This window comes from Macaca mulatta, chromosome 5 (assembly GCF_049350105.2).
Source record: "Macaca mulatta isolate MMU2019108-1 chromosome 5, T2T-MMU8v2.0, whole genome shotgun sequence".
NCBI classification, from domain to species: Eukaryota; Metazoa; Chordata; class Mammalia; order Primates; family Cercopithecidae; genus Macaca; species Macaca mulatta.
In genome coordinates, this window is record NC_133410.1 from 159,538,363 (window position 1) to 159,557,801 (window position 19,439).

General features: G+C 35.7%; 1 protein-coding gene across 5 annotated transcripts in view; it reads right to left on the reverse strand.

The window, feature by feature from the left end:
- The window catches only part of LRBA (LPS responsive beige-like anchor protein), a 766,998-nt gene that overhangs the window by 687,545 nt on the left and 60,014 nt on the right, over nucleotides 1-19,439 (reverse strand). For all 5 annotated transcript variants that reach the window (XM_028848808.2, XM_028848811.2, XM_028848807.2 and 2 more), the window contains exons 3-4: nucleotides 1,155-1,386; nucleotides 836-936 (exon numbers count right to left, since the gene is read on the reverse strand). In XM_028848808.2, the coding sequence (XP_028704641.1) occupies nucleotides 836-936; nucleotides 1,155-1,386 (333 nt within the window). The remainder of the gene's footprint in view (nucleotides 1-835; nucleotides 937-1,154; nucleotides 1,387-19,439) is intronic.

Below are 19,439 nucleotides of genomic sequence, written 5' to 3' on the forward strand. Positions count from 1 at the left end.
AATTTTATGACAATTGCCTTACACACTCACAGATGCAAAAACTCTATGAACACAAGATAAGCTAGAACCAGAAATATAATCAAATTCAATGACAATCAGTAATAAAACTCTAACATTAAACACATTAAACTGGAGTTTGAGAGAAATATGCTAAAGAATCTAAATTTTAACATAACGAAAAAGAGTAATTATAGGGCACAATTTTAGATACATTTAATAAAAGCTAGATTAAGGATCAGCTGACTGAGCTGTTGCTGTGGGCAATGTAAAGGGCACTAAAATAAGCCTGGAAATGCAACAAAAATGGAGAAAATATTTACTACTCCTCCTCAACAGGACAGATAACTATATGGTTGAAGAAACAGTTTGATAAGGCACCTGGGGTTCAAAATAAGTTCACCCCCAACACTACCCATTGCAAATGACTCCTAAGTTGCATCTCAAGAGGGTAGATCCAATTAACTGCAGAGGTTTTGTTCACAGAGTGAGTTACTCAAGTTTAAGGGACTCAGATAAAACTAGATCAAAAAGAAGAAAAGGTATGTACTATTACCTAATACTTTTCTTTCTCTACATTTATCTTCCTTTCTAATAAATATTGAATGTACATTTAAAGAACAACAATTGGAAGAAGAATTAAATTATCAGTTTGCCTGAAACACCATTATCTTAGTGCATACTTTTAGGGTCCAAGTATGGCAAAAGTAGCCATAGGGATCTCAATGCTATTTTAATTAATCTATTCAATTTGACAATTATCCATTACTTTACAAGCTACTAATGTGTTTGGGAGGGGGATACTTTAAAATACCAAAGAGTACTTAAGTTTTTTTACCCATTGTCCTTTATCTCCTTGAAGTTTACTGAAGAAAAGCTTTAGCTCGCGAACTGTCAAATTATAGCTAGCCAGCACTCCCAACATGTCAACTAAAAGATCTGGAAACAAAAGAAAACAGTAAAATAACTCAGCTAGTTATATTTCTAGAATATTTAAAATAAACAGTGCTTATTTAAGGGCTTGGACACTAAAGTTCTAGGTGCATGGTACATGCTCAAATATTTCTTAAATATTGCTAAATGGAATAAGAAAAATATGTATTTAAAAATTAAACTTTATTTCTTTGCATACATTGTACTATAGAAAAAAATCATACCTGCTATCATATTGTCAACTTTTTCAATTTTCCCAAGCACTTTTTCAACAAGGCCTACTTCAGTGCAGACTTGAAGATTCCGTATGCTTTTCTTCAGAATAGCTGTAAACATGCTCCAGACTTCTGCTTGGCAAGTAATGTCACATTTTTCCAGTAGGTCCACCATGCAGTTGATACTCTCACCTTCTTGGATAATGAAATTCATTTCCAAATCAAACTGTCCTCCTACCAACTTCCAAGGGAAAAAAAAAAGTAAAAGCATTAGTATCCTCAATATCACTACAGCAGGTTCCTAAACATTAGATTAACAATAACTACTCACATTCTTCCTCCAAAACAAAATGTTCATTAAAAAAAAAAAAAAAAAAACACACACACACACAGCTCAAAAAACTGAAGTTTCTGAAGTAATCTCCAAATTTAGACAGTAAAGTCAAGTAAGAGAATATAAACATAAAAATATTTTTCAACAAAAACAAATATAGGATGTCTTAGGTAAATTGCTATCTACTAACCTGTTACCAATAAGGATCTAAATCAGTTCTACAATTGCTTCTCATTCAGTATTTCGTTTATGAAGTATCAAATCTGTGAACTACACTGAATAATCTAAAGGTCCTTTGTTAACCAAACAAGTAATGAGCTCATGGTAAAACTGAAAAGCTGAAAAAGGCTCAGAATGGTCACACATTGGAGTTTATATTAGTCAAATTTTTGGTTTATTAAGCCTATTCATTTTACCTCTCTTCTTTTCTGTCAATAATCAGTATAACTTACATATAATTAGTCACACATCCAAAGACAGTAATCAAGAAAATGTGTTTCACTGATATTACTATGAGAACGCTATAGCTATACCGGCCTTGTCATCTCATCCACAGCCTCCCCACACAAAGGAAAGGTTTGTACATTTTAAATAAATCCTAATTACGTAAAGGAATTAAAATACTTTTGGAATTACCTTTGTAGAGTTATCTCACTTAACTAGATTTTTTAAATAAATTTTTTAAATTTAAAAATACCTACATTTAAGGTATACGATAATACAATCAACTAGATTTTTTAAAGATCTCTGTCAGAAATAGTTACACACATGATTCACCTACACTTTTTTCTTTCTGAATACTTCTCGGTTTTTCATTACGCATTTCTAAACTGCATACCCAAAAGGTATGCAAGAAGAAAGTGAACTTTAAAAAACAAATCCGGCAGGGAGTGGTGGCTCATGCCTGTAATTCCAGCACTTTGGGAGGCCAAGGCGCACGGAGCACGAGGTCAGGAGATCAAGATCATCCTGGCTAACACCGTGAAACCCCGTCTCTACTAAAAAACTACAAAAAATGGCCAGGCCCAGTGGCTCATGCCTGTAATCCCAGTACTTTGGGAGGCCAAGGCAGGCAAATCACCTGAGGTCAGGAGTTCAAGACCAGTCTGGCCAACATGGTGAAACCCCGTCTCTACTGAAAAAAACAAAAATTAGCCAGACGTGGTAGCATGCGCCTGTAATCCCAGCTACTTAGGAGGCTGAAGCCAGGAGAATCACTTGAACCCCAGCAGCGGAGATTGCAGTGAGCTGAGATCATGCCACTGCACTCCAGCCCGGTCAACAGAGTGAGACTCCGTCTCAAAAAAAAGAAAAAAAAAATACAAAAACTTAGCCAGGCATGGTGGCATGTGCCTGTAGTCCCAGTTACTTGGGAGGCTGAGGCAGGAGAATCACTTAAACCTGGGAGACAGAGATTGCAATGAGCCGAGATCACGCCATTGAGCTTCAGTCTGGGCAACAGACCAAGACTCCGTCTTAAAAAAAAAAAAAAAAAAAAAAAAAAATCCAATGGCTTATAAATAAAACAGACATGACCAAGTAGAGTTTAGTCCAGGAAAGCAAGGAAGGTTCAAAACTAGGAAATAAATTAAAATTCCTTTCAGCAGGATCAACAACATGTATCCCAGGTTTTCAACAAAAATAAAGACAGGCATGAGACTGAAAAAAATGGAAATGAACAATGTGAGGATCAGTACTTGCACGCAGAGAGACAAGAACTCCTGGCAAGCACAGTGATGAAGACATTTCATCTTTCTCAGAAAGCTCTGGCAGAGATTTCAGTGTACAATGCTTTGTATTATCACTACCACGCAGTGTTAGGAGATGATAGCTGGGATTCTACTAAAACAGTCTCTCCTTGTCATGGAGTCAATTCTCCTAGTTACATGGCCCTAGCTTAAAAGTATACGTGCCTGGTTACCTAGTTCTCCTGGATAAATGCTATAAGCTATCCATTATACTATGAAATATTCCATTCTACTTAAACTGGTTGAATTAGATTATATTGTCCATAAACATATTGCTTGTAAATTTTTAAAATACATAATTCAAATAAGAACTTTAATATAGCTGTTTTGGTTTTGTTTGTATTATTTCCTTGTCTGTAACTTTTTATTCTGAAATAATTTCAAGCATTCAAAAAAAGTACAGAATTCCTTTATACTCTTCATTCAGCTTCCCCAATGTATATATATTACATAATCATAGTATAATCATTTAAACCAGGAAATTAACATTTACAATACCATTAACCAATCTACAGACATCACTCATAAAAATGTTTAAAAAAGGCCGGGCGTGGTGGCTCAAGCCTGTAATCCCAGCACTTTGGGAGGCCGAGGCAGCAGGCACGAGGTCAGGAGATCAAGACCATCCTGGCTAACACGGTGAAACCCCGTCTCTACTAAAAAATACAAAAAACTAGCCAGGCGAGGTGGCGGGCGCCTATAGTCCCAGCTACTTGGGAGGCTGAGGCAGGAGAACGGCGTAAACCCGGGAGGCAGAACTTGCAGTGAGCTGAGATCTGGCCACTGCACTCCAGCCTGGGCGACAGAGCGAGACTCCGTCTCAAAAAAAAAAAAAATGTTTAAAAAAAGGTATTTATACGAATAAGGTGCTTATTACTAACAATGCCTGGCTGGTGGTGGTGGTTATTGTTATTATAAATTTTATAATTTTATAATTACATAGCTGTATTATATGATAAAAGTGACATCTAAATAGAACAAAGATCATTTAATCAAAAGATTAGTGGCTGGGCAAGGTGGTTCACACCTAAAATCCCAAAACTTTGGGAGGCTAAGACAGGAGGATCACTTGAGACCTAGAATTTGAGACCAGTCTGGCAACACAGCCAGACTCTGTCTCCATAATCAAAAAAAAAAAAAAAATACCCGGGCATGGTGGTGGGTACCTGTAGCCCTACTACTCCGGAGGCTGAGGTGGGAAGATTGTTTGAGCCCAGGAGTTCAAAACTACAGTGAGCTATGATCACACTACTGCACTCCAGCCTGGATGACAGTGCAAGACTCTGCCTCAAAAAAAAAAAAAAGTTTAGGGACAGCTATATTCAAATATCTGGGGGGGGGGGATCAATCAATCCATCCCTCATACCATAAAAAAAATTCCAAATGAGTCTAAGATTTAAATGTAAAATGGAAGTCATAAAATGAGTCTAAAATAAAAGTCATAAAAGCACTAAATGGGTTAGGTGTGGTGGCTCATGCCTGTAATCCCGGCACTTCTGGGAGGCCAAGGTGGGAGAGTCTTGTGAGTCCAGGACTTCAAGGCTACAGTGAGCTATGATCACGCCACTGAACTCTAGCCTAGGTGACAGAGCAGGACATGTTTCTAAAAATAAAAAATAATTAAATAAAAGCACTGAATGAAATAATACAAAAAAACATTTTATCACTTCAAGTGGTAAACATTTTTCTAACTAAGAGTTTTTAAGACTTCTGGACTTCCTATTAACATATTTAACTATATAATAATTAGAAATTCTATATGCAAAAAAACATAAAATCAAAAAGAAAACACTTAGAAAAATCATTTCAACCCACATCATTACATAAGTACAAATAGCTTCCTGAAAAACATTTTTTAAAATAAAATTTATCTGCTTGTGGGAACTAGGGTGCTAAAAAAAGAAAAAAGAAAGAAAAGAAAATTTAGGCAAAGGCAATGAACAAAAAGGGAAATAAAAGTGGCACTAAAACATGAAACCCAACTTTGCTTACAAAATGAATGAATATTAAAACTACACTAATATACCAGTTTTACATATTTGACAAATTCCAAATCTCTAACAACATATAAAAATAATACATAGTATGTGCAAGAACATGAGGAAACAGGTACTGACATACATCACTGTTGTTGAGGAAACAGGTACAATAGGACTTATTAAGAGCAATTTGGGGCTGGGTACGATGGCGCACACCTGTAATCCCAGCACTTTGGGAGGCCGAGGCAAGTGGATCCCTTGAGCGCAGGAGCTCAAGACAAGCCTGGGCAACATAGCAAAACCCCGTCTCTACTAAAAATACAAAAATTAGCCAGGTGTGGTGGCAGGCGCCTGTAGCCCCATCTACTTGGAAGGCTGAGGCACAAGAATCGCTTGAACCCAGGAGGCAGAGGTTGCAGTGAGCCAAGACTGCATCACTGCACTCTATACTGGGTGACACAGTGAGACAATGTCTCAAAAAAAAAAAAAAAAAAAGATAAACAAAAAAACAGCAATTTGGTAATATCTATCAAAAATTTTTATTTTTCAAACATCAATCAAACAGCTAGAAATTTATATTATAGACACATTTAGATCATGATGTTAGATACAAGAACTTCATTGTATTGAATTTTTAAAAATTACAAGATAAAGGTTAATGACGGCCTGGCATGATGAATCACACCTGTAATCCCAGCACTCTGGAAAGCCAAGGTGGGTGGATCACTTGAGGTCAGGAGCTCAAGACCAGCCTGGCCAACATGGTGAAACCCCACCTCTACTAAAAATACAAAAATTAGCCAGGCATGGAGGCACATGCCTGTAATCCCAACTACTTGGGAGGCTGAGGCACAACAATTGCTTGATCCCAGGAGGTGGAGGTTGCAGTGAGTCGCCTGGGCAACAGAGTAAGACTCTGTCTCAAAAAAAAAAAAAAAAAGTTAATGAAGTTGCACATAACTATATAATGAAATATGATGTACATACAGAAAAGAATGAGGCCACTCCATATGATAGGAAAAGATCTCTAAGATACTTTAAGTGAGAAAATTAAGGTGGAGAAAAGTGTGAACAGTAGGCTACGATTTGAGTGTAAATTGTTTACACATAGACCTACGCATGTGCTAAATATGTCTAAGAATGAACTAAATATTGATTGTCTCTGGAAAAGATCTATTGCATAGAAGGCAAAAAAAAAAGATTTTAGTACATACACTTTTGAACAATTTGAATTTTGTGCCATGAACACATATTACTTATTTCAAAAAAACAATTTAAAAAGAAGCCAATGCAGCCAGGCATGGTGGCTTATGCCTGTAATCCCAGCACTTTGGGAAACCGAGAGAGCAGATCAGTTGCACTTAGAGTTCAAGACCAGCCTGGGGTCTTGAACCAACATGGCAAGACCCCAACTCTACCAAAAATAAAACAAAAAATTAGCTGGGTGTGGTGGCATATGCCTATAGTCCCAGCTGCTTGGAGGCTAAGGTGGAAGGATGGCTTGAGTCCGAGAGGCAGAGGTTGCAGCAACCCAAGACTGTGCCACTGCACTCCAGCCTGGGCGACAGGGCGAGACCCTGTCTCAAAAAAAAAAAAAAAAGCAAATGCACAAAACACCACTGATGCGAGCTGCAGAGCTTATGAAATCATCATAAATACAAATGATATGAATACAAAAGTTTGGGATTTCTCAAGTAACCTATTTCTAACAAATTACTCACTGAGTCAAAAATAATTCAGCACAATATAACAATGACATTGCAGAGGCATTATTCAAATATTTAACAACTGGCACAGTGCAGGCATCATGCAATCAGAACACATATGACACCTGTCAAGATGGGCTCAAGCTGTAAAAATCTCATACTTACATACTGAGGCACACTGGCTAAATAAATGGCCTTCATAGAACATACGTTAATTAAAAAAAATAAGAGATACAACACATCTACAGAAAACAATCACAAAATACAAACCTCTAATATATAATAAATTTATAAACTCATTCAACACTCTTTTACTGAATGCCTACAATATGCCAGGCCCTGAGGAAATAGTATAACAGTGATCAATACGACAGAAATAGCCTACCCGTATTTGTAAGAATCAATACTGTGTCTTATATCCTACAGAAATCTTTTTTAATTGCTTATTTAGAAAATGGCTGGGTGCGGTGACTCACACCTGTAATCCCAGCACTTTGGGAGGCCAAGGTGGGTGGATCACCTGAGGTCAGCAGTTCGAGACCAGCCTAGACAACATGGTGAAACCCCAGCTCCATTAAAAATACAGAAACTAGCCAGGCGTGGTGTTCCATGCCTGTGGTTCCAGCTACTCAGGAGGCTGAGGCAGGAGAATCGCTTGAACCCAGGAGGCGGAGGTTGCAGTAAGTTGAGACTGACCCATGGCACTCCAGTCTGGGTGACAAAGCAAGACCATCTCACAAAAAAAAAAAAAGAAAGAAAAGAACATACTAGACTTCCAGTTTCTAAACTGGAAATCTCTTTCTCCATGAAAACATATAGGAATGACACCAAGTAGTAACTTCAGTACAAAATGTCATTTTTGTATGAATATAAAATATATAACATTCATAAGTTTTCCTAAATACCTACAATATCTAATAGAAAATACAATGGAGTGTTAAAACAACATTTCTGATACCAACCATAAGTGTAAAAGTATCTAGGAGTGAATTAAAACATACACATGACTTGAAAGGAAAAAATTTTTTTTCCACTTCTGATAAATGAACAGACTTGTTTCTGGATGGGCATATTAAATCAGTTCAAGTTGTTAACTTTTCACAAATTAATCTATAAATTCAGCACATTACCATTAAAATTCCAATATGATTTTGTTTCCTGAAACTTATAGTGATTCTAATTTCTATTTGGGAATTAAATATATGAAAAAAGTGAAGGGAAATTCTATACAAAAAGAATACTAGAATCATCAAACAAATGGTATAACATAATTATTAAAACTGTATAGTACTAGACAGAAAACAATCTAATTAAAATAAAAGGTTGATACAAATAAATTCAATACAGAATTAGAGTGTCATCTGAAGCATTAAATAGAGCTATGAAATTTTCATTTTAAAAAATTAAGACTGAATCCTTATCTTACGATATATGCCAAAATAAATTCCAGATAACTTAAGACATCAAAAGTTAAATTAGAAGCCATAAAATATAAGAAATTCTCAAAGAACACAAAAATCATTAAGCTGTAGAAATAAAAAGTGGTACAGAAATAAAGTATTTTCAATTTGGTGAAAAAAATTTTAAGGAAGACATGAACAGTCAATTCACAAAAAAATCCAAATGACACATGCAAAAAAAAAATACTAAATAAATTTCACTTTGTTTGAAATTATTAAAGCTCAAAGTAGGTGAGAACAAGACTAAACAAATACTTTCATACACTCCTGTTGAAATATTTCCAGAAAGCAATATGATAATACTAATTAAACATAGAATTGTGTTAACTCAAGAAAATCTTTTATTAAATGTGGGTAATAACAATCAGCAGCAGATGCCAATGATTAAGAAAAATTAAGAAGAAAAATTCAAAACTGAGAAAATTAATTCCATGAACTTCAACCTGTAAATTTGGTAAAGATAATTTTTATAATCAATTTCGCAGTAGAAAGGTCTGGTCCAGGTTCAAGAACACCAGTATTCTCTGGAAGATAATTTGAAAGAATCCACATAGAAGAATGTAAAATTAAGGAGTGACAGAATCTTCAGACACAAGAAAAACTTCTTGTGGAAAAGAATTGCAGTGATTCAGAAAGGTAGCAGAAAAACACAAAAATCTCTAAGGTCATATGAAACTAATAATTCCATAATACTATATATAATGATTATAATTTCTTTTTTTTTTTTTTGAGACGGAGTCTCGCTCTGTCGCCCAGGCTGGAGTGCAGTGGCCGGATCTCAGCTCACTGCAAGCTCTGCCTCCCGGGTTTACGCCATTCTCCTGGCTCAGCCTCCCGAGTAGCTGGGACTACAGGCGCCCGCCACCTCGCCCGGCTAGGTTTTTTTTGTATTTTTAGTAGAGACGGGGTTTCACCATGTTAGCCAGGATGGTCTCGATCTCCTGACCTTGTGATCCGCCCGTCTCGGCCTCCCAAAGTGCTGGGATTACAGGCTTGAGCCACCGCGCCCGGCCAATGATTATAATTTCAAAATAACTTTTTAGTGAAAGGAAAGCTCAAAGAGACAATATTTTATGAAAATCATCTAGATACAATAGTAAAAAAGATAAACTCTTCAACAGTATTTTCTAGAAGACAGAAAGTAAACCTTGTCCACTGAATACAATAAGGTACTTCTTACAACACCCACATACAACTGTACATCATTTAATATAAGGGAAACCAACCAATAGATCTGAAACAATTTGCTGCCAAGAAGATAATGTCTGGAGAGAGTTTTAATAGTGTGAAATTTTCTTGTAACAATTATATATCCTCCATGCAGATCTAAATTGGTCAAAAACCTCATTACAACTAACATAAGAGACCTTACCTTCACCTTAATATTACTCACATCAATCGTTCCTATAAGTAACCACCCTTTCAAGAAGCTATAGATTTTTGAAAGTAATTTCCAAAAAAAGCCCCAAATATTTCACCAGCTTTTAAACTGAGATTACACTGTGAGAGCAATATCCAGACAGGTGTTTTAAATATTCCTCCGTTGCTTTAAATACTATAAAATATGCCTTTCAAGCAGAAAATTGATGGCAGAAATTTGTACATACAAATGTGTGGCATATTTGATATACTATATGTATGCATATCTATTATACCTAAAAAACATGCACAGGGTCTACAGTATGTCATGTTAACCCTTTCTAATAGTTATTTGAAGCTGATCAACCTTCAAATCACAAATTTGTTTCCAATGACAGGGATCATAATCCAGGTACAGGCATTGGCTAGTTATTATCTGAGCTGTAGTAATGGCTCTACACTACAAAATGTAATCTTCCCAAATGTCACAGTAAGTTATGAATATCTGAGCAGCCTAATGCACTTTACTAGCCATGAAATGTGAAAATGTAATCTTATTACCTTTTTTATGGTTGTATTTTTTTGAATAATGTAGCATGGAAACTGATGTATAGTCTTTTTCTACATTTTAGCATGATTTGGTCTCCTTTGCTGTATAGAACATTTTTCAAAACTCTCCATTTCAACATATTTTAGTCTTGGCCTGAACTTCATAAACAATTTTTATAGCAGCCTTCAGGGTGGTATAACATGCTTTCTATAGGTTATACTTTAATGTATAAGATTATAGAAATTTTAAAGCAACTTACTCAAAGAATTCAAATAAACCTTTATAAGTTTTGTATGAGGACTTTAATTGAGCATGATTATTTTTCTTCTCAACAGTTATACTAATAAAATATCTTAAGCTGACATTCGTCACTAATCTAAATTACTTGTATATTCGGAAAACAAAAGACCAAACAGAGATCAAAAATAATTATCTTCAAAAGATTAATACAACTGCAATACTGTGCGACTCACAGAAAATTCAAATACTTCAAAGTAAAGCTCTGTTTTCCCTGGACCACTCACTGGAAACTTGCTAAATTTTTCCTCAAAGATGGGGCAGGAGTATGGCATAGTTTGAAAAAAAAAAAAAAAAAGGACAGGGTGTAATCACAGCTTCTGACCCTAACTAGATACTTACTGTTTCTTGTGACCTACCTATTACAACACGTGTAGTTAACACCTGTCTAAAAATGTCAAAATAGCTTTTTTCTCTGAACCTATTTATTTATAAAATTAACTAAGAGTAAGCTTATTTTATTTATCTGCATCCTTTAGAAACACATTCAGAGTTTAAAAGTGCCAATCTCAAGATATCCAATTTTTCCCCAGGAATCCTTTCCTACGTGAATGTGACCTTGTATATGTTTACAGCCACTGGAATCTTACTAATAAGAAGTTGAGGGAAAATTACAAAGCTGTGACACAGACTGCACTGACTCCCAGGTTATATTTTCTTCTTCCATAATAATAAAGGGTTTCTAGTTTGGCACACGGAGCCCAGGAAAAAGATCTCACTCTCCAGCTTTTCTTGAATGGAAAGCATTCCTGATCAGCCACATGACCAAGTCCTGACCAACAGGCAGTAACACGTGCAACCTCTAGGTATTATTCTTTAAAGAAAGAAATCTGACTCCTTTTTCCAACTACACTCCTTCCTACTGCTTAAGATGCAGAATAGTGGCAAGAGCTACAGTAGCCATCTTGGAATCAAAGGTGTCTTATGTTGAAGATAAAAGAGCAAATCAGTCTATGGATCCTGACAATCATAGAACTGCCACACTAGCTCGCTACCCAGACTTTCACCTGAAGGACAAATACATTTCTATGTTGCAGAAACCACTGTTAATTTGGGCCTCTCTGTTCTATCAGTTAAAAGTCTATATTCTGACTAATATAGATGCTATTCACTGCATTTTCTCAGAAATTAAAAAATATATATTATCTATAACTATCTCAAATGACATATCCTTATGCCCCATTCTTACCCCATAGCAGGTGTTAGTTCACCAAAAGTGTCTTTTTTGACCTACTTTTGACAGTTGGTTATGTGCCCTGGTAAGTTCAGAAACCACAGAACAGCCTATTCCCTGACTATATTGTTACTGGATAGCTTCACATATGCTCTACACCACTGTGCCACTATGACACTTTGCCAGATGCCCTGTTACAGGTTGAATTGTGTCCCCCAAGAGGACATATGTTCAATTCTTAACCTCCAGTGCTTCAAAATGTGATCTTATTTGGAAATACGATTGCTACAGATGTAATTAGTTAAGATGAGGTCATTGGGGGGGTCTTAATCCAATATGACTGTTACCCTTATAAAGAGGGAAAATTTGTGTTCAGACACATGTACACCGAGAAAATATCATGTTAAAATGAAGATAGAGATCACAGTGATACTTCTATAAGCCAAAGAATGTCAAAGATTGCCAGCAAACCACCAGAAGTCAGGAAAGAAACATGAAACAGATTCTCACAATTCTCAGAACAAACCCTGCCAACACACTTATCTTAGACTTCTAGCCCACAGAACTGAGGCAATAAATTTCCATTGTTTCAGCAACCTAATTTCTAGTACTTTATTACACAGCCCTAACAAACTAATACATCCCAACATCTCCCAGGGTTTATTTTTGATATTATCCACTAAATTCCCCAATAAGCATTCTCAAGAACTCTTAGAAAAGCCAGACCATGACCCAGAGACTCTGTTCAGCTTATCTTCAGCCAGACCCTCCTACAACACTGTACTCTCCTTACAGAAATAGGTTTGTGGAATGCAAACATACAGAGTGAAATAATAGACACTGGAGACTCCAAATAATGGAACGGAGGTGAGGGAGAAATATCACCTATTGGGTATAATGTGCACTATTCAGGTGTTGGGTGCACTAACAGCCCAGATTTCACCATGACTCAATATATCAAGGTAACACACTGAATTTATACCCCTAAATCCATAAAAATAAAAACTTCAATGTCAAAAAAATAGGTTTGTGATTGGTACGCAGTTTTTCAAAAAAGAACAATATATTGCTGAGGAATATATACATAGATAATAAACTTAAAAAAAAAAAAAAAAAAAAGCAAAGGAATGACTCACCCTAAAGTTAGCATTAAGGGCTGGGCACAGCGGCTCATGCCTGTAATCTCAGTACTTCGGGAGGCTGAGGCAGGAGGACTGCATGAGCCTGGGAGTTCAAGACCAGGCTGGGCAACATAGCAAGATCTGGTCTCTTAAAAAAAAAAAAAAAATAGCCTGGCAGGTGGCACATGCCAATAGTCCAAGCTACTCAGGAGGCTGAGGCAAAGGATTGCCTGAGCCCAGGAGTTCAAAGCTGCAGTGAGCTATGATCATGCCACAGCACCCCAGTCTGGGTGACAGGGTAAGATGCTTTCTCAAAAAAAAAAAAAAAAAAAAAAAAAACCAAAGTTAGAATAAAGATAATTGTTTTAGCAAAGAAAAAGAGATTCCAAGTAAAAATATTGTTCTATTGCTAACCTGGTATTGGGTATATGCAGATACATTTTAATAGTTTTTAAGTACTTTTATACATTTTACACATAACTTTTTAAGTACCTCTTAAAACTTTTTAAGTACTCTTATATATTTTACACATATCTTTGTAAAATACAACCTATTTTGTATTTGCTATCTCCTTGCCTCTCTCTGCTATCTTTTGGAAATTTCCTCAGTGTTTCAGTTCCCACATTCTTTATTCAATTCTTTCTAATCTACTTTTCAATCTGTTAATTTCTTTTTATTTAAAAGCTCTATTTGTTGTTATTTTTCAAATCTGCTTAGTAATCTCTCTTTCCTACATAATCTTTTAACTGTCTTTTTTGTTTCCTTTCTTTCATGTCTTTTTGACATGAAAGAGCCTCTATATCATAATTTATTATAATTTTCTAAATTTTATAGTTTGAAAGTCTTGAAGATTTAATCTTGCTTTCAGTTTATCTACTGACTCCTCATGCTTTGCTGCTTTTTTAATGTGTTTTTAAATTTTAGATTATAAATTTATTTTCAATGGGGCTTTATCTGAGAGACTCTCGTGCAGCCTGTGCCTCTCTAGCTTGAATTATGTATTCTGCTACCTGCCCTAGGGATGTCTTCAGCACGGAAAGACTTAAAAATACATACAAATATATATATGTGTATATATATATGTGTGTATATATATATATATATATTTTTTTTTTTTTTTGAGATGGAGTCTCACTCTGCTGCCAAGGCTGGAGTTCAGTGGCATCGGCTTACTGCAACCTCCACCTCCCAGGTCAAGTGATTCTCCTGCCTCAGCCTCCCGAGTAGCTGGGATTACAGGCGCCTGCCAACACGAGCAGCTAATTTTTGTATTTTTAGTAGAGACAGGGTTTCGCCATCTTGCACAGGTTGGTCTCGAACTCCTGACCTTGTGATCCGCCCACCTTGGCCTCCCAAATACTGGGATTACAGGCGTGAGCCACCGCACCCAGCCTTAAAAAATATTTTTTATTGTGAAATGTTTCACTGCACCCAGCTGCCAAGCTATTCTTAAACAAAATTTAATACTACAAATATTGTGGTAATATCATCCAGTATTTTTTTTTGGAAAGATCATATTTTCTTTTGGAACAAACATTTCTTATATAGTGACTGGGTGCAGTGGCTCATACCTGTAATCCCAGCACTTTGGGAGGCAGAGGCAGGTGGATCACCTGAGGTCAGGAGTTCAAGACTGGCCAATATGGGGAAACCCCATCTCTACCAAAAATACAACAATTAGCCAGGTGTGGTGGCAGGCACCTGTAATCCCAGCTACTTGGGAGGCTGAGGCAGGAGAATCGCTTGAGCCTGGGAGGCGGAGGTTGCAGTGAGCGGAAATCAAGCCACTGCACTCCAGCCTGGGCAAGACTCTGTCTCAAAAAAAAAATTTTTTTTCGTAGTAATATTTGTCTCTACTGGGATTTTAAATCTCTGCAGGTAAAGACAGTAAAATGTTTTTCTTGCAGGTAAAGAAAATTATGAGCTCGATACTATATAAAAGAAAAAGAGTAAGTTTAATCTGATTTACAGTTAAGTGTGAATATAGAATGTCATGGAAACAAATATAAATTTTCATCATATCCCACCCAAAGAACTTCACACAAATATGAGTACAAGATATTTCCTAATTATTAGGTACTGGAAATCAAATCTGCTGTTTTAGGACCCAATTTGAATTCTAAAATATTTTCACCAAATACAACAATAAGGGTTGGGTAGACAAAATTTCAGCTCACTCTGGTTTTCCCTTGTCCCTTCTCTAAGACCATAATTGTAAAAATCTATGTCCATGTCCCAGGAAGCACAGAACATTTTGTCTCATATGAGAAACTTCTCATTTCAGAAAATTAGATTAAATTTGGTATTCTCTTCAATTGCCTTCCCTCTTTCTTGCTTCTTTTAAAGAACCATACCTTAATGTTTTCTTAAGGTCCAACTCAAGAAATATCCCTCTGAGAATGATTTTGACCTTTCCAGCCTATAGTAAACTAGAATGATACATATCATATTACCAATACAATATAGTCATTTAATACTCTGAACTGAAAATATTACCTTTGAAGTTTTTGTTCTCCTTCTACTTACTATATTCTGGGTCTTTCACTATTTCTTAGAATGCACAGAAGCCCTAGCAGTTTCAGTAATATTATCAATAAACTCACAATCATATAAGATTTCCATTTCTGCTATTATAAGTAATCCTTACAAGAACTCTGTGAGTCATACAGATTAGTCAATTATCACATCTAGCTGATAAAGGAACAAAAAAAAACAAATGTGTCCATTCACAGACAAGACTACAAATCAGACTATCTGACTGATAGTCTCATGCTTCCTTACACCTTCACTAATAATCTAATATTTAAGTTAGATTTTGTTTCTTTAGTGAGCTAAGAAAAGTATCTGAAAAATTTGTGAACTTTACTGTCTATACAAAAATTAGTCAAATATGTTACAGAAAATAAATTATACGTATCATCTTTATATTTATTTAAATCTCCAAATATACTACAAAATAGTCAAAATCTCCTCCGTTTATTGTACCCTTCTTAAGAGTTAGAAATGTTCACAGAAAAATGATATGTCTACAAAAGTGTTAAGAAAAAAGGTTCCATGATCAAATAAGTCTAATAAATAATGAATTAAACAATGGTAAAGAGATGTTTATATGATAGAATTACCAGAGCTTTAATATGCAACTGTGCAGTAGATATCTTGAAAGGAAGATATATAACCAATGCATGAAATTCCCAAAAGTTATTTCACAATCAAACTCTTTTCCTTTTTATTTGATTTAGAGATAGGGTCTCACTATGTTGGCCAGGCTGGACTTGAACTTCTGTGCTCAAGCAATCCTCCTGCCTCAGCCTCCCAGGTTTCTATTTGAACAAGAGATTTTTTTCTTAAATAGCATTCTTCAACAGCTTTTTTGAGAAACATTTGATGATGCAATGTATTTATGTTCTTGAAGCTTATTATTGTAAGCTTCACCCAGACCCCTAAATCCATAAAAATAAAAGTGCTTAAAGTATTAGATAGGCAGCTGGATGAATAAGTATCACAGAATTAACTATGTTTTAAGCAAACATTTAGTAGGCCCTTCGGAAGGTTTTCAGGTAAGTAGTTTAACGCAATCTGCTTGTTTTTTCACAGATTTCCTTTTATGACTTACTGAAGTTAATAAGTAAACAAAAAAGACATCTTCAATTTACTTTAGGAAAAAAGAAAATATGAGCAAATAAAATCACACCAACCCCTCATCCCTTTCTGAACCAGTCAGTTCAAAAGTCAAAAAAGACAGATATCCTCCCACCTTAAATCATGGCTGGTCTGTGAGCCCGCAGAAGCAGTGTGTGACTTATGAAGTTAGGTCATTAGAGCTTCATGGCTCCCTTTACATCATTCATTCTGAGGAAAATCACTCACCACAAATGAAGATATTCAAGCAGCTCAGTGAGAGGCTCACTTAGAGAAGAACAGTCCTCCAGCCACCAGCCAGCAGCAACTTGCCAGTCATGTAAGTAACCCTGGAATCAAGTCCTCTAGCCCCAGTTAAGTCTTTAGATTACTACAACTCCAGCCAACATTTTGAATGCAACCTCGTAACAGACACTGAGCCAAAACTATCTAGCCAACCTACTCCCAAATTCCTGACCCAGAAAAACTGAGCTGATAAATGTTTATCATTGTTTTACACTGTAATATTTTGGGGTAATTTGTAACACAGCAACACATAACTAGTACACTTACAAATCAGTTAGTAACTGGGGAAAACTTTATTATGCTATTTATTCCTGTATCATAAAATTTTTAATTCAAATATTCTAATAATAAAAATGCACAGAATAAGTGACTGCTGTAAGCTACATCAGCACTTTACATAAGCACTTTACATGGATTATCATATTTAATTACCTCTTGTAAACATGAAACATAAGTAACTTCTGAACATGGGTTTCAACACTACATAATACTTGTATTTAATTATTTGTGACAGTTACTACAGACTGGCTTACTCAACACCAATTCCTCAAAGTCTATCAGACAAAACTGAAAAGAAAGTATCAATGAAAAAAAAAAGTTCATATGGCAAGAAGACAGTTTTGGTAATGAGAAAAATGAAACAAAAAGATATAGCTAGGCTTTAAAATCATACTCTATACCTATATATTAAGAAGAGAAAAAGCAATGAAAAAAATTCCATGTAAGAGTGGATAACAGTTTGTACTTTGGCATGAAATTATACTCTATAAATCTGAATAATGGTGATATGGTTTGTCTGCGTCTCCACCCAAATCTCATCTTGAATTGTAGCTCCCATAATCCTCTCGTGTCATGGGAAGGACCCAGTGGGGGGTAACTGAATCAAAGGGGTAGGGGTTCTCATGATAGAGAGTAAGTTTCATGAGATCTGATGGTTTTATAAAGGGCAGTTCCCCTGCACACGCTCTCTTGCCTGCCTCATATAAGACGTGCCTTTGTTCTTCCTTTGCCTTCCACCATGACTGTGGGGCCTCCCCTGCTATGTGGAACTGTGAGTCCATTAAACCTCGTTTTCTTTATAAATTACCCAGTCTCAGGTATTTCTTCATAGCAGTATGAAAATGGACTAATACAACTGAAAAGTTATTTTTTTCCATTTCAAATATCCAAGTCACTCTGAAATGTGGTTAGAGTTAGAGTTCAAATGTGGTTAGTAGTTAAGAGTTCAAGGACAAAAGGGCAGAATCAAATAATTCGAGTACCTATACAAATCACTTCTATAAAATTACATATAGAAAATAAAATAAAAAGATATCTATTGCAGCACTGTTTGTGAAACTGAAACATTAGATATAGCCTAAATATCCAGCAATAGAGAGACATTTATAACCCAGAGATGGCCATGTAATGGAATATAATACAGCGTTTAAAAAGAATATAAATCAATATGTGCAGGCATGCCACGATGTTCAAGACACAATACTAAATTTTTTTAAAGGTGCGGGACAGTATTTTCAGTATGACCACATTTCCTTAAAAGAGACAATTATATTTCAATCAGAGATAAGTGAAACCACAGTTTCAGCCTAGGTAGTGGCCAAAATATATTACTTGGTTTCAGCTAAGTGCCCACTTATGCATTGCTTCTGATATTCCTTAAGTGTAGGTGATAAATAATTGTATTATCAAGTATATTAACATCGTATATAATCAGTATGATAATGTCAGTAATATAAATTAGGCAAGTCATTTGGATTTAATATCTGAATATTCACTTTCAAATACAGACAAATTTTTGAGGAAAAATCTCCTTATGTGCTTTATATGGTAAAACTGGGGAATTAAGGCATATCTCTTTTAATTTTTTTTTAAATAGAGTCTCACTCTGTTGCCCAGGCTGGAGCGCAGTGGCACAATCTTGGCTCACTGCAACCTCCGCCTCCCAGGTTGAAGCGATTCCCCTGCCTCAGCTTCCTGAGTAGCTGGGACTACAGGCGTACGCCACCAGGTCTGGCTAATTTTTGTATTTTCAGTAGAGACGGGGTTTCACCATGTTAGCCAGGATGGTCTCGAACTCCTGACCTTGTGATCCACCCGCCTCAGCCTCCCTAACTGCTGGGATTACAGGCGTGAGCCACAGCTGGCATATTTCTTACTGTAAGAATAAAATGCTACAATATTTACTTGTTACAAAATAAATAGTATTATGAAAGCTACTAATTTTATCTTACAAAAGTAACTGTGCCTTCCTCAATAATTGGTAGAAATAAACAGAAAATCGGAAAGGATTAAAAGAACTCAGTAACACTATCAACAAAGAGGAACTGCTTGACATTTATATAAGACTCCACCCAATTAGAGAAGAATAAATATTGTTTACAAGTGCCCATGGACTAGAGATTATGTTCTGGGACATAATACAAGCTCAACAAATTTAAAGGTATTGAAAGCATATGGAGTGGGTTCTCTGACCACAATAAAATCAAGGTAGAAATCAATAACAGAAAGATAAAGATCACAGAAAAATGTCCAAACACTTGGAAACTATTACACTCCTAAATAGTTTATGGGTTAAAAGAGGAAGTCTCAAATAAAATTTTTAAATACCATGAACTGAATAAAAATATAATATATCAAAATTT